The sequence below is a fragment of the Hyla sarda genome, chromosome 2 (assembly GCF_029499605.1).
Source record: "Hyla sarda isolate aHylSar1 chromosome 2, aHylSar1.hap1, whole genome shotgun sequence".
In the NCBI taxonomy this organism is placed as follows: domain Eukaryota; kingdom Metazoa; phylum Chordata; class Amphibia; order Anura; family Hylidae; genus Hyla; species Hyla sarda.
In genome coordinates this window covers 323,694,657-323,717,984 of record NC_079190.1, presented here as the reverse complement: position 1 = coordinate 323,717,984, position 23,328 = coordinate 323,694,657, and the positions used below count along the sequence as shown (strand labels likewise).

At 39.1% G+C, this 23,328-nt stretch overlaps 1 protein-coding gene across 8 annotated transcripts in view; it reads left to right on the top strand.

Annotated features, from left to right (window-relative positions):
• The window catches only part of EPS8L3 (EPS8 like 3), a 252,151-nt gene extending 230,221 nt beyond the window's left edge, over positions 1 to 21,930 (top strand). For all 8 annotated transcript variants that reach the window (XM_056557905.1, XM_056557904.1, XM_056557899.1 and 5 more), the window contains 12 exons: positions 1,555 to 1,649; positions 4,068 to 4,143; positions 4,265 to 4,335; positions 5,792 to 5,866; positions 5,954 to 6,102; positions 7,899 to 7,998; positions 16,350 to 16,381; positions 17,104 to 17,194; positions 17,662 to 17,760; positions 17,864 to 17,952; positions 19,054 to 19,185; positions 21,331 to 21,930. In XM_056557905.1, coding sequence (XP_056413880.1) covers positions 1,555 to 1,649; positions 4,068 to 4,143; positions 4,265 to 4,335; positions 5,792 to 5,866; positions 5,954 to 6,102; positions 7,899 to 7,998; positions 16,350 to 16,381; positions 17,104 to 17,194; positions 17,662 to 17,760; positions 17,864 to 17,952; positions 19,054 to 19,183 — 1,007 coding nt within the window. In that variant the 3' untranslated portion in view covers positions 19,184 to 19,185; positions 21,331 to 21,930. The remainder of the gene's footprint in view (positions 1 to 1,554; positions 1,650 to 4,067; positions 4,144 to 4,264; positions 4,336 to 5,791; positions 5,867 to 5,953; positions 6,103 to 7,898; positions 7,999 to 16,349; positions 16,382 to 17,103; positions 17,195 to 17,661; positions 17,761 to 17,863; positions 17,953 to 19,053; positions 19,186 to 21,330) is intronic.
• Positions 21,931 to 23,328: the final 1,398 nt, after the last annotated feature.

Here is a 23,328-nt window from a genome sequence, read left to right as displayed (position 1 = left end):
GCCTTGCCTGGAAATGGCGTACACAAAAAATGGTGTTATTTGAATCTTACTGAGCTACAGGTCCGTCTCGTAAACACGGGGGGATTCACAAAAAAATGTTTGGCAGAGGAAAAGTTGACCAGTTTCTCATAGTAAACAATCAGATCGCCTTTTTTTATTTTTGAAAAGGCCTTAAAAAAATAAAAGAAGCGATCTGATTGGTTGCTGTGGGCAACTGGTCAACTTTTTCTCAGCACAGGTCTAAATGATAATTCTCCCCCAGTATGCAATTGAGCAAACTTTTCCACATGAATAACAGTTAAATGAGGAGTGGGAGGATAAAAAACCTCATAAGAAGGCAATGAATTACTTTTTTGCAGATAAGATTTATTACAAAGTTTATTAAATTTGCTTGTACTTTTAATTTATGCAAAGTTTGTTGAAACAACAGTAATCATTTAAATGCCTTGCTGTGGGCCAAAAAGTAACCACATTTTGGTGCAGATTTTTGTCTTAAAATTTAGCCAACTTAAAAATGGTCTAGACTTTTTTTTTACAATCTGATGATGCACCAGATTTTAAAATAGCCTGAGCCACTGTTAAAAATCTGGCACACTCTTAGGCTGTCTAGTTTGTACTGTCTAAAAACTAGACAGTATAGAGCCCTGCTTGTCCTCACTGTACAGAACCCTGCTTGTCCTCAGTGCACAGAGGCCTGCTTGTCCTCAGCTTATAGAGCCCCACTTGTCCTCAGTGTACAGAACCCTGCTTGTCCTCAGTGTACATGGCCCTGCTTGTCCTCAGTGCACAGAGCCCTGCTTGTCCTCAGTGTACAGAGCCCTGCTTGTCCTCAGTTTATAGAGCCCTGCTTGTCCTCACTGTACAGAACCCTGCTTGTCCTCAGTGCACAGAGGCCTGCTTCTCCTCAGTGCACAGAGCTCCACTTGTCCACAGTGTACAGAGCCCCGCTTGTCCTCAGTGTGCAGAGCCCTTCTTGTCCTCAGTGTACAGAGCCCTTCTTGTCCTCAGTGTACAGAGCCCTGCTTATCCTCAGTGTACAGAGCCATGCTTGTCCTCAGTGAACAGAGCCCCGCTTGTCCTCAGTGTATGGAGCCCCACTTGTCCTCAGTGTACGGAGCCCCACTTGTCCTCAGTGAACAGAGCCCCGCTTGTCCTCAATGTACAGAGCCCCGCTTGTCCTCAGTGTACAGAGCCCTGCTTGTCCTCAGTGTACAGAACCCTGCTTGTCCTCAGTGTATAGAGCCCTGCTTGTCCTCAGTGTACAGAGCCCTGTGGGGTATGCGAGTGAGCACAGCGCTCCCGCTAAAGGCGTGAGTCTGAAATTAATTTTAAAAAAGCTTGCGGCTAGTGACTCCTAGGGAGACCCCTGGTGGACAGATTTTCAAACACAAAATACATATAAAAGAAGTCAACATGTTTATTAAAACCAATTAGAAACCAGATTAATATTGAAGAATCCATGACATATTAAAATTTTTTTAATGAAAGGTAGTTTTGAATTATGAAAACTCAGTTAAAGACAAAGTATTATATCACTGTGTATTACAATTGCAGATTCTCCTGTTTACCAAAGAAGGCATGATTCTGATCCCATAACCTTTCAGCCACCAACAATACCGTCTCACAAGGCAGACACAGGGCGTGACATTGTAAGTACATATTTTATGCAATAAGATTTGTTTTTCTAATTTAATAATTCAAATAGTGCATATATATGTTACAAAGTTGCTTTTCCTATCACCATTAAAGGGGTACCCCGCCCCTAGACATCATATCCTCTATCCAAAGGATAGAGGATAAGATGTCTGATCGCGGAGAGTCCGGTCGCTGGGACTCCCTGTAATCTCTGGGCCGGTGCTGTAGCGTTCAGATTACAAAAGCTTGGAGCTTCTATGTTCATGATGTTACGCCACGCACCCTCCATTCATGTCCATTGGAGGGGGCATGACAGCTAGTACATAAAGGTGATGGCTGTGGTCATCCATTATCCAGCACAGAGGTTTTCGTGCAGGTTTTCGATGACTGGGGTGCCGGAGTACCCCGTTAAATGTACTTTTAGAATACATCAACAGGACCTGCATTTGTCCAATTATGCTTGTTAAAGGGGACACTTGCAAACATGTTTGTTTTCTCAAAGTATTTGAAATGACAACGCTGTAAAACCTTTTCTTGGAACTGTACATTGTGATATTCATCTGTTATCACTCTTGAAAATTGGTGTCACCCTTTCTCTTATCAATAGTACCCATCTGTATGTGGTGGTGCTTGGCAGACAGTCCATGCCTTCTCCTCCTGTGCTCTTCCTCCTTCTGCTTTTTTCTTCACTGTTTTATTCAGGTTCTTATAGGGTGTGCGCATTGACTCTTTAAGAGGCAAAAACTGAAATACTGGTTTTCGGCCAATCACCTTAGATCATTAGATCATCCCCCTCGTAAAAGCTGCCACTCCTCTTTAAAGCTCACGCGAGTAATAAGGTTTCCATGTCCAAGCAAAGGTGTCTGCCTTATGTGATTCTGCTACAGTGTATGCCCCCAGCCTGCCTTGTACCACATCTTGCCTCTCCAACATATGACTCAACCTGTTGACTACAAACGTGCTGTCTGCCCAATCTGTCTGTCTATACTTTACTATGCTAGTAAGCTGTCTAGCCAAGACCTCTGTCTGACCTCTTGTGCTTTGCACTGTGTCTCTTGGCTCACTGGGCCAGCCACTACCTATACCTGGGCAACTCTTAGACATAGCAACCTGGTAGTCCCTTGCACCAAAGACCAGATCTTCACAGGAGAGGGTTAAAGGGTTGAAAACTAGGGGCCACTAAGCACTTGAGCATGGAGGGACCTATTGATAAGGGGAATTGTTATACAGTTGTCAATCTGGAGGAATAATAAAGGAATGGAACAGCAGACATTCCCTCTATTTATATAACATAATATAACATAAGATAAACAAGGACATTCATACATGTGAAACTCAAAAAATTTGAATATTGTGCAAAGTTCATTTATTTCAGTAATGCAACTTAAGGGGAAACTAACATGCAAAGCAAGAGAGTTAAAGCTGTGATTTGTCATAATTGTGATGATTATGGTTACAGCTCATGAAAACCCCAAAGCCCCCCCCCCAATTACTATGATTTGGGGAGCCATGTCTTCTGCTGGTGTTGTCCACTGTGCTTCATTAAGTACAGGGTCAACGCATCCGTCTACCAGGAGATTTTGGAGCACTTCATGCTTCCTTTACTTTTATGTTGCATTAATTAAATACAATGGACTTTTCATTCTATTTTTCTCTTCATTGCTTTGAGGATTTTGGAACATACAGTAGATGCAATGATTTAAAAATATAGCGCCACATGAACATTCGGAAACTTGGACACCACTAACCTTGTGGCATTAAAACCAAGAATGGGTTTGAACTACAATAAAAAATTAGAACTCCACAGCAAGTTTGCAGCAAAATCCATCACAATATTTTACATAATGCAGATTCTGCAGTAGATTTGTAGAAGAATTGCATATTTTGAATGGGAAAATATACAATATCTCAATGATATTGATTATAAACTGACACTGCTAGCTCCCTTTTTAAACTGTGGGCAAATATGTAGTGTACAGAAGGGGTTAAGATGAGTTCCCATAGGTCAGAATGATTATGGAAAAGACAAGTCTGCATCAAATTGTGTGGATTTTAGAGCAGATTTGATGATGTGCTTATGTAAATCCGCAGTTGCTTATTTTGTTGTTATTCAAAAATGCATTGTTGCAGATTTTAATACAGTATTATTTTCTTATTGACGTCAGTGGGGGGGGGGGGGAACAAGAAATCTGCAGACAAAACACAACAGAAATTAACATTTGAAAAGATTGAAAAGCTGCACCACAGGTCAACCTCTATGTGAAAAAAAAAAGATTTGGTTAAGATTTGTTAAAAATGAATCCATTTAGCTGTACTGCAAATATATTCTGCTACAGAGAAAAGTGCAGGAGAAATCTATCCCATGTAAATTTATTCTTAAAGTATGTACTGAAGACTGACTTAATGTTCTCTTTTACATACTTTGCATCCAGGAAGTCTTGAACCATGTGCTTGCTGATATTGAGATATTTGTTCAAAAACTAAATCCAGAAAAAAAGAAGAAAAAAGGTCAGAAACAAATTATGAAAAATATATATGAATATATACTACATTATATGGGAACAACATAAAAATGTACATAATATGATTGTATACTGACAATTTGTCCTGTCCATTTGACTTTTAAAAGAAAAATTAGCCATTCCGGAATCTGAATTTTTTGAATGTTTTCAGAAGATAAAATATTGCTTCAATTTTATGGTGAGTAACCCCTTACCTATTACAAACACGCCACCTAAAAAATGTAGCAAATAGCAAATGCACACCTTTACAACGTAGCATATCAGTGAAGTTCAGATTTTAGTGGAAGGGGCCTTCTTGGTGTATTTTTTTGTGTGGGAAACAATTTTGGTATAATTGTTGCAAATTTACAATTATGAGGCAATTTTTCAATAGATCTTAATTAAGAATTTCCAAATGTGTTGTTATTATTGCTCCTAGCAGACCTATGTACCTCCATGGTAACAGATAAAAAGCAGACTCTGTATAGTCTTATCCTGCTGCTACACTCCATAAAAATGCCCCTCCATGGTATCTGTAAGGGACAGATAAAATGGAGTATGAATAGTATCAAGAAGAAAAGGAGAGATAAAATAAAATTACAGTTACAGGATCATGCTACACAGAGTTTGCTAATGATACTGCCAGCATTGGTATGCAATGAGCTGAACATATTTGAACCTAGCAAACAGTAGGGCCACATAATTATTAAAGAACATCTGTCCAAGCTGCCCACCCATTGCAGTAGGACTTAAAGGAGTAGTCCAGTGGTGACCCAGTGGTGAACAACTTATCCCCTATCCTAAGGATAGAGGATAAGTTGCAGATCGTGGGGGGTCCGACCGCTGGGGCCCCCTGCGATCTCCTGTATGGGGCCCCGACAGCCCGCAGGAAGGGGGCGTGTCGACCTCCGCACGAAGCGGCATCCGACACGCCCCCTCAATACAACTCTATGGCAGAGCCGAAGTGCTGCCTTCGGCAATCTCCGGCTCTGCCATAGAGATGTATTGAGGGGGCATGTCGGCCGTCGCTTCGTGCGGGGGTCGACACCCGCTATCTGGCCGGAGAGCCGGGGCCCCGTACAGAGAGATCGCAGGGGGCCCCAGCGGTCGGACCCCCCGCGATCTCAAACTTATCCCCTATCCTTAGGATAGGGGATACGTTTTTCACCACTGGACTACCCCTTTAACAAGTATAATACAGTCATACCTTTAGTGAGACATTATGGTGAGTTCTATCCATAAAAAGCTCCTATAAGGTATCAAGGACAGACAGGAAGGCAGGGCCCAGGGTCCGGAGCAACAATGCCTTACTCCGCTTACGCCATGTCCACATGGTGCTGTTGTACACTTTGATGGTGCATGCGTGGTAGAACTACACAAGACCGCTGCGGGCAGGCGAGCCCTGTGTGTCGATCAAGAGGACAAGTGGCCATGAGGTAAGCAGAGAAAAGCATTGTGTCCCCAATCCCGGACTGCCCTGGATGCCATGCAAAAGCTTTTTTCTTCATACATACACGAAAGGTATGATTATACTAGATTATACTTGTGAAGCCCTACTGCAATGTGCATGAGGCATCTTGTGTTGTGTACTTGACAGACTAATAACATGTTATCTGCATGCCTCATTTATGATCTTTTAAATTTTATGCCAACAGGCAAAAGTCCAAGACCAGATGTATCAGCCAACTGCACCAGAATTAGTTCACATATTGATGGACATCCTTCCCACGGTAAAGATCATAAGTTTCTGATACAGTATTATCACATGAAATCTACAAAATAACATACAGTACAATAAATACTACTCTCTTTTACAGATAGTATCAAAATGTCCAGGAAAGAACACTTCCAGCTCCGTGCTGTCTCCTTTTCTTACACAAAGAGCAATACTGCTTTTGAGCTCATGTGTTACAGATAAAGAGAGGAAATTGTGGGAGAGTTTAGGGGACTCATGGTTAAGAACAAGGTAATAATAATAATGTGTGTGCAACAAAGACATTTAATATAGCCATAACAACAGTAATGTGCAAAACAATTTCATATGAATAGAAAAAGCAAATATTTAGTTTTGAAAACATTTCTACATGAGTAGGAGTCAAGTCCTGAAAGAAAGTGTGGGAACTTACCCAAGATTTCCACCCACACCCCTAACCCCACTCTCAGCCACACCCATAACCACACCCTTGGTCACCCTCCAGCACACCCAGCCTCCTTCACAGGTTCAATATTCTCTCACTCTCTACATGGAGAATGAATAAAACGCTAATCCGCTCCCTTTATTTAGGGGACATTTCTCCCTCATTCTAGTGATCAGTGTTGGTCCTAGCTGTCAGACCCCCACCGATCACCTAGTTATAATTTTAAATTGTGGGAATACATCTTTAACAACAATAATGTTGTCAGCCTGTCACCTGAGTTTACTATATAGAACATTACCACTATGGAACAGGGGTGGACTAATAACTGCTGGGTCCCTTGAACATAAGAGGATCATGGACAGTGAGGCATATTTCAGGAGGGGTAGTAGTACTAGAGACAGTGAGGCATTCATTTGATAGGAGAGGTAGTGGTACTAGGGACAGTGAGGCATGTGATAGAAAGGGCAGTAGTAGGGAAAGAGAGCCATATGACTGGAATAGAGACAGTGAGGCATATAACTGGAGGGGTAAGTAACACAGACTGAACCTTAATGCAGAGTCTCTCCACCAGATTCAAGACCCCATTTTCTTTCTATAGACTATACAGACCATACAAGAGATTTTAAAGCAGTTACATCCAGTGACTCAAAGGTGATGTCTTCTCTGATTAGAGTTGTTCACTTCCCCTTCTCTTCTCCATCTAGCCAAGACCGTCATTACTCCTCTGATTGTAGATGTTCTCTTTGTTCTCCATTTAGCGCAGACAAATATGATAATGTCTCCTGATGACAGCAGACTATACCAAGACATCTATGGCCTCTTACTTCATTGCAGCGGTATCCCTCCCTTTACATTTGATTCTTTGAGTTTTATCCGGACTAATTCTTTGAGTTTTATCCGGACTAATAGTGGTTTCAACAGTTAGTGCCGCAATGGGGACACTTGTCTATTGTACTTATGCTAATATATTCTTTACAATTCTAGAGAGAAAATGTATCTTTGAGAATTGAAGATGATGTGTTCGTAGTGTGAGAGGGAACTTAACATGAATTTGAAAGCTTTGTGATGTACCTTAATGAGAATATAAACTAATGAATATGAATGACTGAATATGTATTATACTTATACAGCTGGCGGATGGTCTTTCCAATGTGTCAGGTTTCATGGACACTGTCCCTTCATATTTACTTGGCGCACCAAGACATGTCTATTCTTTCTGTGCATTCTGCAAGGAAATGCATTGCCGTCTATGAGATGGTGCATTTCTGAGTGGTCCTAGCGCCCAAATGTGCAGAATGTCCATACATGTTTTCCGTGCAGACATCTCGCACATTTATCGCTGTGTGAACCCAGCCTTAATCTACATCCAGAAGATTCAAAGCACATGTTTGTCCAATGTGTGGTCTTTTCAATGTGGTTCTCACTGGAACATGTACTAAATCGTTTGGTAAAGGGGGTGGTCTGCTTACAGAGGCGCTTCTTTCATGAACTATAATTGGAGGAAAATTGTTCACAGAAAAAAATCTGTCTAGATGGAGGTGGAGTCTTTTCAAAGGGATTGTCTTGTCGAGAGGTTTCACTGTATTATATATTTTTTTCTCACTACTATATGTTTACATTATAGAGAAGACTGGCCAAATGGAAAGAATGTTCCCCCATATGTACCAATTTTCTCTGATGGGTGGGTTCCTCCAGCAACCATATCCAGTAATGGACAAACAGAGGTATGCAAAATTGTAAAACAGTGCCATTGTAAAACAAAATAAAATTCATGCCCACCAGGCCGTTTCCCTGAATTGTCAGGGCACCCTAAGCTATTTAATGATAATAAAATAAACATTTTGGGGGGGTTGGCCATAAATTCTCTTTAAATGTATGTAGTACCTGTACAAAGGTACTACATAAGATTCTGTGAATACCTGAATATATGGATGATTGCTTCATTAGACAAAGAACTGAAACCATAATACAACAACAATTACAGACCTTAAGGTTAGCTTACTCATACTACACATACCCTTGTCTACTATCTGAGCTGAAATATAAACCCTCCTCTATAGACGTATCTTTCTCTGAGAAGCAGAAAAAAGGAGTACATTTCTAAAAAAAAAAAAAAAAAAAAAACTACTTTGAAAGTTGCTTCATTTTGTATTCAGGAGACAAATAACAATAATAATAATAATAATTATTATTATTATTTTAATTTAAAAAATCAGATTTTTTATTAAAATAATAATAGCTTTAAAACTCTTAACACTCTATAACATTCAAGTGTGTCATGACAGCATTAAGAAAGTACAAAGCAGGTTCCAGTTGCTATCAACTGCAGACAAGTCAACCACCTTTAGGGAACATGCCCCTATGTGCACTAAAAGTATAGTCTCCCATTAAAAATTCTAGCCCTCTGCTTTTATCATTAAAAAATAAATATCTAAAAAGAATATCTACAAAAAATATATATAATGTGAGGACATATTTTAACTAATAAACGCCTTACCTTTTTTTGGTCACCTCACTGTAAATGTACTGATCTGTAGAATACATTCTATTATTCTATTAACATCAGTATAACTGCACAACAAGTGGTATGAAAACAATCTCACCCCCAAAAAAAGTTTGAGATTTGCATAATTTTCTTCTTATTTCAACTTTAGCGGGGAGTCAATAGGGAAATGTTTTGGGGTTTGGTGTTTTTATTTCCCTGACCCCACAGCAGTTTGCTGCTGCGATTCGGCACTTTTGCCATATTGCAGCATGCTGAATTTATGGCGTTTTTTAAGGGATGCAGAAGTAGGGATGCAGAACATCTCTACTTCCTTCCTCTGCCATACCGTATCCAGCACAACATAGTTACTATGGAAACTGTCCATACACAGCCCCAAGCACAGCTGATGCTGGGTAGTAGATATACATTATATATTTTCTGTCCAGCATGAGCTGCGCTGCACAGTTCAACCCGGCTAGGAGCAGGGAGTTCCGTCAGTAAAGTGACATGATTCCCACCTCCTGTATAGTAAGCAGCAGTGCACTATGCACGTATGTATACTATACAGCCGGCGGAGGTGAGTATTGATACTGTACATCACTCCTTACCTCCTTTAGACTCTGTGGGCCAGGCATAATATATCCAACCCATGTAGTGGTACCCTGAAGGCAGCAAAAAACTGCCACATGGTACAAAAATGGCACACACCAGAAAAAAATGTCTGAAAAACTGCCAAAACATAGGAAAAAGCTGTGTCAGGTTTTTTGTCAATTCTTCTGGCATTTTTGCGGATCTAAAAAAAAAAAATAACAAGTGGAAACTTATAAGGTACTTTGGATAGAATATCCTTGTTTTTTTGGTTAGGCATTTACTTAAAAAAAAAAAAAAACTCCTGTAATCCAAAGCACACAATTATATATTCATAAAAAGATGATCTTTTTTAACCCCTTGAAGACTTAATTTTCGCACTTTAGTTTTTTTTCCTCCTCCCCTTCTACGGATTATAACACTTTAAATTTTCCACCTACAGGCCCATATGAGACCTTGTTTTTTGCACCCCTAATTTTACTTTGTAATGACATCAGTCATTTCACCACAAAATCTACAGCAAAACAAAAAAATGATTATATGTGGTTCAAACTTGAAAAAAAAACAAGCCATTTTGCAACTTTTAGGGGGATTTCGTTTTTATGCAATGACACATTGGCCCTCATTTACTATTGCAAACCCGACATGTTTTGACGCATTGTGCCAGAAATTCTGTCTGCACCAGATTTTGTGCCAGAATTGAAAAAACCCGACTAACTCTCCATTTTGATAAGAAAGACCAAAAAAGGGGCGTGGTCGCCAGGAAAAGGGGGCAAGGTCTCCGAAAAGGGGCATGTTCCCAATATTTTCACAAAAACCCAAAATATTTAAAATGTGGTAGATTTCAGCTGAGGAAAACCCGACAGATCAGAGCATGTGTAAAAAAAGCAAAGTGTAGGGAAAGTGGAATATGTAGGGAAACCTTAGTAAATACCATGGAAAATAAATTGTAGGGAATTAAAACCCATAAAGAAACCTATATTCTACTCTTAGTAAATAAGGGCCCTTATCTTTATTCTGTATGGGGGAGATTTATCAAAACCTGCCTAGTGGAAAAGTTGCCCATAGCAACCAATCAGATCGCTTCTTTCATTTTTAACCAGGCCTCCGCAAAATGAAAGAAGCGATCTGATTGGTTGCTATGGGCAACTGGGCTAATTTTCCTCTGCACTGGTTTTGATAAATCTCCCCCTATGTCCATATAATTACAATGATACTCAAATTATATTGGTTTTATTTTGTTTTACTTCTTTTTTTAAAAATTATAACTTCTTGTATGTAATAGTATATGTAAAATAATTTTTTTGCTGTGATCTGTAGTTTTATTGGTACCATTTTTATTGGTACTTTTTATTAAAAAAAATTTTATGGTATAACAAGTGACCAAAAATACACAATTCTGGAGTTTGTTTTTTTACGTATACACCATTGACCGTGCGGTTTAATTAACATTATATTACATGCAGCAATACCACATATATAACTGTTTATTTTTATTTACATGTTGTTTTTTTTAATTGATAATGGGGGGTGATTCAAACTTTTATTAGGGAAGGGGTTAAACTTCACTTATTAACAATGTTTTAAAATTAATTTTTTTACTATTTTTTATTCTCCACTGGGGACTATGACATGCAATCTTCTGATTGCATATTCTGTTCAATGCTGCTCCATAGAACAGCATTGATCAGTGTTATTGGCGATCCATTGCTCCAGCCTGCCATGGCTGACTGGAGCATTAAAGTGCTTATTGGACAGCGAGGAGGCAAGTGAGGGCCCTCCCGCCATCCTCTCCGCTCATCGGGAAACAGCGACTTCATTGTGATAGTCCTGATCAGCATGACTGAGCAACATGTTTTGTGGCAGCTTTTTCACAGGACTATAATACTTTTAAAATGACATAATTTGCATCCATGGTATTTTTATTGTGGACTTGCCTCAAGGAATTTTATTATCTTTTTCCGCCTAATATTTTCCTCAATGTATGATTAAGGCTAGCTTAACTGAGAAAAAAATTCAGTGATTTTCTAAAAAGTGACAGGTTAAGATGCCACATTTGAGGCATACATACAGTCATGAGGAAAAGTACACCTTCCTTGAATTCTATGGTTTTACATATCAGGACATAAAAAAAAATCTGGTTCATAAAAGGTTTTAAAATTACAACTTCAGATAAAAACACATATTTACGGTATTTAGCAAAAATTAAGCCATAAAGGAAAAGTCATTTATGAAAACATAAGTTCACCAAATGAATAGCTAATTTTCCATTCCAGCAAACTGAAAAATCGTCTCCTTAAACAAGGTTTGTAAAGCAATAGAGTATCCAGCTCACCAATCCGCCATGTGTTCACGGATGCGTGGGGACTACACGCACAAGACAACTGAAACAAGGGATATCCATCACCACGGTCTCGGATTAAGAACATAGCTCTTTATTGAAGAAACATCGACAGGAACAAGGAACACAGATAGCATGGACCAAGGAGTGACGCATTTTGGCGGATGTAGCCGCCTTAGTCGTACTACACAAACCCAGGAATCCATCCCCTCTATATAGGGGGAGGGCTCCACCCACCATCAGGTGTAATAGCTGTGTCGGTGAGGGCGGGACACTCCCACTAAACAGATGGGGACTCACATAAGTTAAACACCATCAGTGCAAAATCAACCACTATACACATTAGCATACACAATATATTTATAAAACAGCAATGTTGTATATGTTAGTAATAGTATAAGTGTTATACATGACCATTCCTCACTTTTTACACCTCGCTACATTCTAAAGAAAGGCCCCGAATGCAGGCGTAGAAATAAGTCCCAAAATCATAAGGACTCTAAGGTGAGCTTTACCTGCACTGACGTTGAGTATGGAGACTCTGCTGCCGAAAGCAAGGAACCGTCGGAGGGATTTAGCTGTAGAGCACCTGTTGCTTCATCTTCCGCACTGCTGACGTCATCTCGGGCAGTGACCAGCCGTGCTCCATCATCAAAAAACATAGAGCGGGGAACGGGGAGGAAGCACAGATCGACCAAGACATTACCGGAGGAGGTGAGATCTATTCCCAAGGTCCTCACTTCTGTTGAACTTTCCCTATTATCACGAGGGCTAACTTTTGCTCCCTCATGTAGATTTGATTCATTTAGGACATTGCTGGACACTAACAATTTCATAAGGAATGTTACTATTAGGAAACATTTTTCTAATGTGACGGGTGGAGATAATATAGTGGATCATAATAATGTTATATATGATGTTGAGGATGTTGATTTTTCCGTTGATCACACACATAATGAGAAAATTTCCACCCGCAATATGGATAGTAACTCATATGCAGCTGTTGATACTCGGGGTGCGCTCAGGTTCTTCTTTTGAGACCTTCTAGTGCTCTCTGAACTTCAACAGCTGCATAATATAGATCCAAGAAATGATACACCAGAGTTTGCTATATCAAACCTCTCGTTCTATCCTATTATGTCTAGGACACCCATATTAGAATGTTTCCAGGAAGCGGTAGAACATGAACTAGTTGAATTGTCACAGCAATATATTGTCCGTCGGAAAAATCTCTCTGCACTCGAGAGAAAAGCATTGAAGAACCTTGGTGAGTCGGACGATATTATCGTCTGACAAGCGGACAAAGGGGGGGGCAGTGGTGATCCTCGACAAGGGCCTGTACTGTGCACTCAACATGAATATGCTGGCCGATTCCAGCACATACAGGCCCTTGCGAGGGGATCCCACTCCACAGTTTAAACAGCTTCTGAAAAATCTTGTGGACCTTGGGGTGGCAGATGGACACATCAGCATTAAACAGGCTGAATTAATTTTGATTCAATGTCCTGTAGTAGCCATCTTCCACTCCCTCCCCAAGGTTCACAAGAACCAGTTTCCGCCCCCCATGAGGCCGATTGTAGCCGGCATCTCATCATTAAATGAAAGATTATTCCCATGGGTTGACAATTTACTTCAGCCGCTCATAAATCAGATGCCGGGCTACATTAAAGATATGTCCCATGTTCTTTCCAAGTGTGAACATATCACATGGAATGATCGCTCTGTGTGGGTTACAGCAGATGTTACATCTCTTTATTCTATCATTCCCCACACACAGGCTAAGACTGCTTTGACTTGGTTCCTTGAAATCTATTCACAATACACTGAGAGTTTACGAAATTATATCATTTTGGTTGTTGAATACTTATTCATAATTTTTTCATGTTCGATAATAATTTTTACCTCCAGATTACTGGAGCGTCCATGGGGGTGAGGTTCTCCCCCTCTCTCGCTAACATATACATGTGTTGGTGGGAGAGGGGGACACTCTTCGCCCCCACAAATCCATTCACCACTTCAATCAGGTAGTATGGCCGCTACATCGACGATCTCATATTTATATGGGAGTCTGATGTAGCGGCCATACAAGATTTTTCTGCCTTTCTCAATCACAATACCATGAATCTCAGCTTCACTGTTGCCCATCAGGCATCGACCATGCCGTTTCTGGACTTTTTACTGATGGGCGACAGTATTTTGGGAACTATCACCGCGAGAACATATCATAAAGATACCGCTGTTAATTCTATTCTTCACGCGGGCTTGTGTCATCCGCCCCACGTGATAAAAAATTTGCCGGAAGGGGAGATGATAGGCGCCCGCTGCAACTGTAGCTGAAAACATTGCAACTGGCCTTAAAGATCGGGGCTATAGACCCTGCTTTGTGGATCGGGCAATTTCAATAGCCAAAAAACGACCACGAGACATCCTCCTCAAAGGTGGTGCTAAATCTAATAAATCTGACAATGGTAACCAGCCTCTTGTTTTTTCCACACAATAGAGTGAAGATTTTGCGGCCATACGAAGGATTATTTTAAAAGTATATCCCTGTGATTAGTGGGGATCCTGCTTATGCTAACATATTCCGGAATGGTGTCCGCTGTGTTTCTAAAAAGACTCCTACCATTGCTAGTACCATCTCACCCAGCTTTTTCTCTAGCCAGACTCAATCCAAGCCCAATTGGCTTGTGTGTCCAGGATCCCACAAGTGTGGACATCGCAAGTGTACTTGCTGTTCCGTAATGAATGACAGCATGGAATTTGTCTCGGCCGCCAATGGCGACAGACACAAAATTCAGCAGTACATCAATTGCAATACCACATTTATTGTGTACCTGGTCACATATCGGGAGTGTGGCTTGCAATATGTGGGATGTACAACAAATGCTTTAAAGGTGAGGGTTCGTAAGCATTTGTTCAACATCCCACATTTTGAATCCCGACATATGTCCAGGGTGGCTTCTCTAATATTTCGGTTCAGGGCATTGAGCGAGTCAACATTCCTGTACGTGGGGACGACCATAAAAAAAATTCCTTGATTGAGAGGTCTTTTGGATACTCAAACTAGGAAATTAGATTTCCGGCAGGAATTAACAAAAGACAAGATGTAATTTTGCACTATTAATTTTTTAACCAATTTTCAGTTCTTTATTTGCTCCTTGGCTACTTTTGTGAATTCTCCTACAGGATTGCATGTGTTTCAATCTAATATTTAGAATAGATTTATTTCTAAAATTGTTATCCGTTTATCCTTCCTCTCTCTTTGACTTATGCAACTGTGGAATTTCTCAAAAAGCGGTAGTCAAAATATATTTATATATTTATGTGTAGCTTTTTATACATTTTTGAGCTACAAATCACCTTCAGACAGTCCCTGACTCTGGGATACCTAATATATAGCATATTTTTTCCTTATACTTCTTTATGCTCCCACCCCTTGCACATATAACTATGGTCTTTTTATTCAGATTTTTATAATCACACTTTTGTGTTTTTCATTATTTTGCATATATTACTTACATTTTGGTGATTCACTGCATATATTTATATTCATTTGTGCATATTCATCTTTATTTATTTTTCCTTGTTATTAATTTTTTTCCACCATGTATTAAAGTCCGTGACACTGGTATTAGGACTTAATTTCCATAGTAACCATTTTCTTCTTTTCACCATGATGTTTGATTTCTGTATATTTCATGTATAACACTTATACTATTACTAACATATAAAACATTGCTGTTTTATAAATATATTATGTATGTTAATATGTATAGTGGTTGATGTTGCACTGATGGTGTTTAACTTATGTGAGTCCCCATCTGTTTAGTGGGAGTGTCCTGCCCTCACCGACACAGGTATTACACCTGGCGGTGGGTGGAGCCCTCTCCTATATAGAGGGGATGGATACCTGGGTTTGTGTAGTGCGACTAAGGCGGCTACATCCACCGAAATGCGTCACTCCTTGGTCCATGCTATCTGTGTTCCTTGTTCCTGTCGATGTTTCTTCAATAAAGAGCAACGTTCTTAATCCGAGACCGTGGTGATGGATATCCCTTGTTCCAGTTGTCTTGTGCGTGTAGTCCCCACGCATCCGTGAACACGTGGCGGTTTGTTGAGCTGGATACTCTATTGCTTTTGTTTAAGGAGACGATTTTTCAGTTTGCTGGAATGGAAAATTAGCTATTCATTTGGTGAACTTATGTTTTCATAAATGACTTTTCCTTTATGGCTTAATTTTTGCTAAATACCGTAAATACCGAGACCGTGGTGCTGGATATCCCTTGTTCCAGTTGTCTTGTGTGTGTAGTCCCCAATCAAAATTGATTGCACAAAAATGTTTTTATGTCTGAATGTGTAAAACAATATAATTCAAACAGGGTGCACTTTCTTTTTCTCATGACTGTTAGTCATTAATACAGCATTTTGTACCACTAGTATTTGTTTATGGAAATTGCACAACTGTATGCTTTGTCTAATACAACTATTAGAAATAATCAACTCATTAGTTGACAGGATGACCAGAATTTCAGTTTATTACATAATCTACTTTTTATGCTGTCTGAACTACATAAGAGAGCCAGAAACAGATACACTCTTGTTTTAAGGTTATGTCTTTTGTGTTTTTTTAATGTTTACATATGTTGTTATTTAATCTCCAGATTCAAAGTAGCAAAACACCACCCATCAATCGGTATGTAAAACAAATGATTTTCTTGTGTTCTGCAATAAAATAAATGTAATTACATACTGGACATAGGGCTAAAGTCTACTATAACCATACTAATTTATCAAAAGTGTGCCTAGTAAAATCTGGAAAAATCTGCATAATTTTTGTGCAAGCTACAGCTGTGTGCAAAAATGTTACGAACTTTCCCCTTCTTGAGCTGTGCTCTTAGAATAGCTGTGGTTTCACCCCCAAGGGCAGAATTTACTACAGTGTACTCTTGCTAGTGAGTAAAAGCTGTACTTGAAATTTCTGTGAGGGTGCACAGGCTTAGATGCGCGTATACCTCTCCACAGAGCCTGTATACTTGCAGAGGATTCATTTAAACCAGTGTGTGAGATGCAAGTCTTGATAAATACCCACCCCCAATGTGTACATGTAGAATTGGCTAGTTTTAGTTATTACCGTAAAAGTTAACTTTTGTGAGACCTTATAGACACATCTTTACAATGGCCTTCTCTGTTCACGTTTAAATTAGGAACTTCTATTGGGAGTCTGGTCACTTTTGAAGGCAAGAATAGTGCAGCATATATCACAATTCTTGCCAAAAAATGTAATCCTTAACAAAGCCCTGTCTGGACAATAAGACAATGTGGTTCAGCAGTCACAATCTGGTGGATCGGTTTAACTATTGGAAGACATTACAAATGACTTTCACCTCTTGCTGACAAGAAAACTATATTTTACAGACACTTCCAGCCAGATCAAACGAAAGTTGCTTATGATTTTGAAGCCAGAAATCAACAGGAACTTACAGTGATTAAAGGCGAGAGTGTAAAGGTAAGGAGAAGTCTACAAAACAATTGTGACAGGTCAGACAATAAAGTGATTAATCCTTTTTCCCAACTCACCCGTGATGACAAGTACAGTAAAACCTCTCCAAAAACCATAACTTTGAGAAAGACCACTACCTTGTCCAGGCCAGATTTCAGGTGTCATACCACCATACATTATGCATATTGTCCTTTTCTTTGAAAGACCACTCCTGATAAGCTGAGTGGCAATGTCTTTTGCTGACCCCGATCCAAGAAGTGCTGTGCATCGGAATCAGGGCTCTGTGACAGCGCAGCAGCATGGGAGCAAGGATACTTCCTTATGTTTCCCAGATGTCTGCGCACAACAAATCCTGGAATACCCCTTTATTACCACTGTATGGGCATGTGACCTTATAATCTTTCCAGACCACAGATGAAACATATTTACTTATTATTGTATTTTATGTATTTTCTTTTATTGATTGTCTTTAGGTTCTAGATCAGAGTCGGCAATGGTGGATGGTTGAAAATGCTCAGGGACAAAGAGGATTTGTACCAAACAACATATTGGAGAGTACAAATTATAACCAGGTAAATGAACACATTAGGAAAAGCCATTTATAAAAATGGAAAAAGTGAGGATAAAGTAATAAAACAGTCTAACAATAGGACATTTTTTTTATTATTGTAATAGCAGGTTCGAATACAAACAGTAACCCTGCAGCAAAGCTCTACGCCAGAGGAAGTGACTGAATGGCTACAAAGTAAAGGTTTTTCAAGGATGTAGGTTACAGTTTCTTGAATTTATATAGATTTTTTTTAAAGGGAATCTGTCATCAGTATCATCTGCACTAACCTCTTGGTATAGGTTTGCAGTGCAGGTAGTTCTGATGAAAATGATGCTTTCCGCTCCCGAGCCGTGCTTTCTTTTCGCTGATATTCTTTTCCTAAATTTGCTAATTAGGAGCTTAGAGCACAGGGGTGTTCCTAATTCTTGCCCCAGCTTGCATTGATGTGCCATCCTGGATGAGCTGCACTACCTGAGCCACTTATGTGGGTTGTAGACTCCGTCTCATGCTACCACTAGAGTGAAAGCACCGACAGTTTTCAAAAGTGACCAAAACATCAGCAAGAAAACCATACAAACTGAGAAGTGGTCTGTGGTCACCACCTGCAGAACCACTCCTTTATTGGGGGTGTCTTGCTAATTGCCTATTATTTCCAGCTGTTGTCTGTTCCATTTGCACAACAGCATGTGAAATTGATTCTCAATCAGTGTTGCTTCCTGAGTGGACAGTGTGATTTCACAGAAGTGTGGTTGACTTGGAGTTACATTGGCCCTCATTTACTATTGCAAACCCGACAGGTTTTGTCAGGTTGTGCGCCAGATGCTGTCGCATTGCGCCAGAAATTCTGCCTGCTTCAGAATTTGCTCCAAAATTTGAAAAAACCCCGACTAACTCTCCATTTTGCTAAGAAAACCAGAAAAGGAGGTGTGGCCACTGGGGAAAGGGGCATGGTTTTCAAAAGGGGCGTGTCCCCGACATTTTCCCAAAAACCCAACATATTTACTAAGGTTTCCACATAAAATGTGATGGATTTGAACTGAGGAAAACCAAACAGATCAGAGCAGATCAGAGCATGTGTAAAAAAAAAAGCAAAGTGTAGGGAAAGTGAAAAATGTAGGGAAACCTTAGTAAATACCGTGGAAAATAAATTGTAGGGAATTAAAACCCACAAGGAAACCTACACAACACTCTTAGTAAATAAGGGCTATTGTGTTGTTTAAGTGTTCCCTTTATTTTTTTGAGCAGTGTATTTAGCCCTGATTCTATACAGATGTATGGTTGTTGTTTTCAGATTTTTCCCATTCTTCTTTTACAGCACAGTAAAGTGCCTTGGTGTTCTAACAGGGGATCAACTATTGGAATTAAGTCGCGAAGACCTGAAAATGGTTTGTCCTGAAGAGGGTGGTCGGGTATATTCTCAACTCAATGAGTTCAAGCTGTCTTAATGGTGAGATTTAACACTTTTGACATAATAAGTTGATAATTAAGAGTAATTATTTAACAAATTGTTGTTCCTTACATGAACATATGAAAAAAAAATTCTGGTAGTTTTTCTGCAGATAAAAATTTTGGTCTCATAAGACCAAATGTCTCTAGTGGAAAATTCTATGCCAAAGTTGTTTGGAGTATTTTTTGACTGTGATGTTAGTCGACTTGTTTTCTTTCGTTCATTGTCCTTTTTACATGACCCAACTGCACTTAATATTTGTGGCACAAAAAGAAGAATTTATGGCTACATCAGAAACAAAGAAGCCCCAGGCCATCACACTAGCACCCCTATGTTTGACAGTTGGTATGACAATCTTATTGTGGAATTTGGCGTTATCTTTTTGCCAGCTGTAACAGGACTTCACAACTTTGTTTGTCTTTTTCTCAAATGTGAAACAAGTTGTTATATTCTTTTTGGTTAGTAATAGTTTGTACCTTCCAGCTCCTGGACACTATTTTGCTCAGTATTTTGCTTATTGTGGAATAGTGTGCAGTGAATTTAACTGAGGCAAATTATAGTTCCTTAGATATTTATCTGGGTTTGACCTTCTGGATGAATAAAATCAAAAATCTTTTATACTTCCATCCACAGACGCATATGAGGCTTGTTTTTTGCATGACCAATTGTGCTTTGTAATGACATCAATAATTTTACCCAAAAATGTATGGCGCAACCAAAAAATATTATTTGTGTCGGGAAATTGTAAAGAAAACGGCAATTTTGCAAAGTTTGGAAGGCTTTGTTATCATGCTGTACACTGTACAGTAAAAATGACATGTTTTCTTTATTCTGTGGGTCAATACAATTAACATAGTAACATAGTTCATAAGATTGAAAAAAGACCCCAGAGTCCATCAAGTTCAAACTATAACCCTAATGAGTCCCTACTGAGTTGATCCAGAGGAAGGCAAAAAACATTCATACTCGAGGTAAAAATTCCTTCCCGACTCCAAATATTAAAATGATACCCATGATTACATACTTTACTATTATTGTACTGCTTTAAGAAAAACTAAAAACTTTTTTTTAACAAAATTAGTATGTTTAATATCACCCTATTTTGACCACCTATAACTTTAAAAAAGTTCGTATATATGGGGCTTTACGTGGGCTCATTTTTTGCACAGTGATGTGTAGTTTATCAGTACCACTTTTGCATATATGTAACTTTTTAATCACTTTTTATGAATTTTTTGGGGAATGTGAGCTTACGTTTATGCTGTTCACTGTATGGGATCATTAACATTGTATTTTGATAGTTAGGATATTTACGCACGTGGTGATACCAAATATGTTTAATAATTTTTTTGTTATGCTCTTTGGGGAAAAAGGGGCCATTAAAATTTTTATTAGGGGAGGGGCTTTTTCACATTTTTTTTTTATCTTTTTCTTTACATTTTTTATGTCCCCATAGGGGGCTATAGCAGTCCCTAGATTGCAGATGCTGAACAGTGCTATGCATAGCACTGATAAGTATTATCGGTAATCTACTTCTCTGGTGTGCTGGAAAATCATATATTTACATGTAAAATGCATAAAGCTACTTAATGGGGATCTCCAGTTTTTTTTTTTCAAAATGCTACTTTTTTTTTATCCATACACCACTTATGGTCTTGTCTGAGAGTGTTTGTTCTCTTCATACTACCTGGTATATACTCCAACTGTGCTTTCAATAAAAAAAAACACTGGATTTTACTACAGTAGTGAGTGAGTGCACCTGCTCTTTTCATGATTCTATCTGGTTTGCATAAAAAAGGCATACTCACCTTGTTGAGCCCAGTGACATTGCTTACTCTTACCCTGATGACGTACCCTCCCTGTTCTTCTGAGGACATTTTACAAATACTGTGCAATCAATCACTAAGAATGTCATCAGGAAAGCCAGAAAAGTGCATTAACAGGAGAAGTATAATGAAGCACCAGACAGACTAAAGTGCCGGTGTCGGCACTGAGCATGGCAAGGGGATTGTGAAGTCTTTTATTTTTTAACACCCTTAGCAGGCTGTCATTTCATTTTTTTTCATTATTTAAATTGGGGAATTCCTTTAAAGTTACATTTATCATGAACAATTTTTAACAGTACCTGATTTTTGTTTCATTTAGATATAAAAGCTCATGAAGCATGGAGTGACCCAGGAAGCTTCTACTAGACGTATCTAATGGAAGTCAAGTTAATTCCATATAAGCACAATGTTCTATTGAAGCTATCCATGATTATAGTAATTGATTTCTGATTAGCATTTACAATTTAATTTAAATAAATTATCTATAACTACCTTGAAGTGATAATTTTGGAAAGTGCACAAATCTACTTGCAAAGTCCTAAAGCCTTGAAAGGGTTTTCCTCACATTGTACAGTGAACTGTGCTGGAAGCCCTACACCATCCATTATATAGTGGTAGTGCTGGGTAAATGCAACTTCAATTCACTTTGATGGTAGCTGGGAAGAGGTGAGTCTTTAAAGGGTACTCCGCTGGAAAACATTTTCTTTTAAATCAACTGGTGCCAGAAAGTTAAAAAGATATGTAAATTACATCAGCAAAAAGAGTCGGACACTGACACCACTGTCTCTATATTTAGATACTTGGAGAACCACACGATCAGGTAAAAGGCTTAAATGGCTTGTGCATAACACTATGAGGGTGCTCACATATAGAAATATAGTTCATATCATTCTTCAAGAGAGAAAATGCAGGAAAAAAATGGAGAACTCACCTCAAAAGATAGTTTTGTAGTAGCTTTATTCCGTAATGGACATCACAGTACACGATGAGGAGCAGGGTATTCGGGTACAGACATGAGGCGGAGGTAAACAGACAGGTGGAGGAGCGACAATTGTTTCACGCTGTGTAGCGCTTCCTCTGGCTCCAAACTGATGTTATCGCGTGGCAGCACGTTTAAATGCACCAGGTAACATCACTCATAATGAATACTGTCAGGTGAGTGTGAATACATAAAAAAAATACAAATCAAAGTGACATGTGCAATAATCAAACAATGCTTAAAACCAAATATTACTCAGTTTGTTACTATTTTCAATGAAAACTCCTAACTCATGCTTATCATTAAAGCAGAGTGGACCCAACGATATTTAGTCTCATGATCCAACGGGCTTCTGCTTGCATAAGCGCTGTGTCTATCTGCGCCCCAATCTGGCATATTAGCCCGTTTGACGCCGACGAATTTAAAACATGAAGTATCACTTGCATGGATCTGTCTCATATGCTGTATACATTTTTGGATGCCTACTCTGGACTGTATAGAACAAAAATGTTCCTTACTTCTGACCATCATTTGTCGCTTTGTCTTCCCGACATAAAGAAAGCCACAAGGGCAAAGCAGGCAATATACCACATAGGTCATTTTACAAGTTATAAACTGTCTCACTTGAATTCACCTCCTAATTTAAGGATATTATTGGAAATGTTAGGCTGCATTCACATCTCGTTTTTGCAATACGGTTGCCGTATCCGGTTTCAGCAAAAAAAAAAAACGTATTGAACCATATTCCAAACCGCATGCATAGACATTACATTGACAACCGTATGACAACCGTAGCATACGGTTGCGTACGTTTTGCTTCATTTACAGTTGTATGCGGTTTTTTTCCGCACCCAAAACCGTAGTCTACCACGGTTTGAAGTCCGGTTGAAAAACTGTATCCAACCTGTATACAGTTATTTTAAAATGGAGTTCTATGGTAACCGTATTGAACCATGTGCGTACGGTTACATCCGGTTTGCACAATACTGTTTTTATTTCTTTTTTTTGGGGGGGGGGGAAATTCTATAAAAAATGAAGAACTAATGCAAACGGACATCCGTTTTCAAACCGTATACTGTTTAAAAACGTGAGGAGGCATATACAGTTGCATAAGTTTCGGTCCGGTTTGGAGACATACGTTTTTTGTACAGAAACGGGATACGGGACCTGTATTGCAAAAACGAGATGTGAATGCAGCCTTAGCCAGACATAAAGAGCAGTTTCCACATCTGAAGTTGCCTATAGTCGAAAATCGTTTAACCAATTGCTCTTCCAATTCTTTCTTTCTTTATGTGAATTATTAGGCTGCGGAGGGTTTTGTTCCTGCGATATGTGACA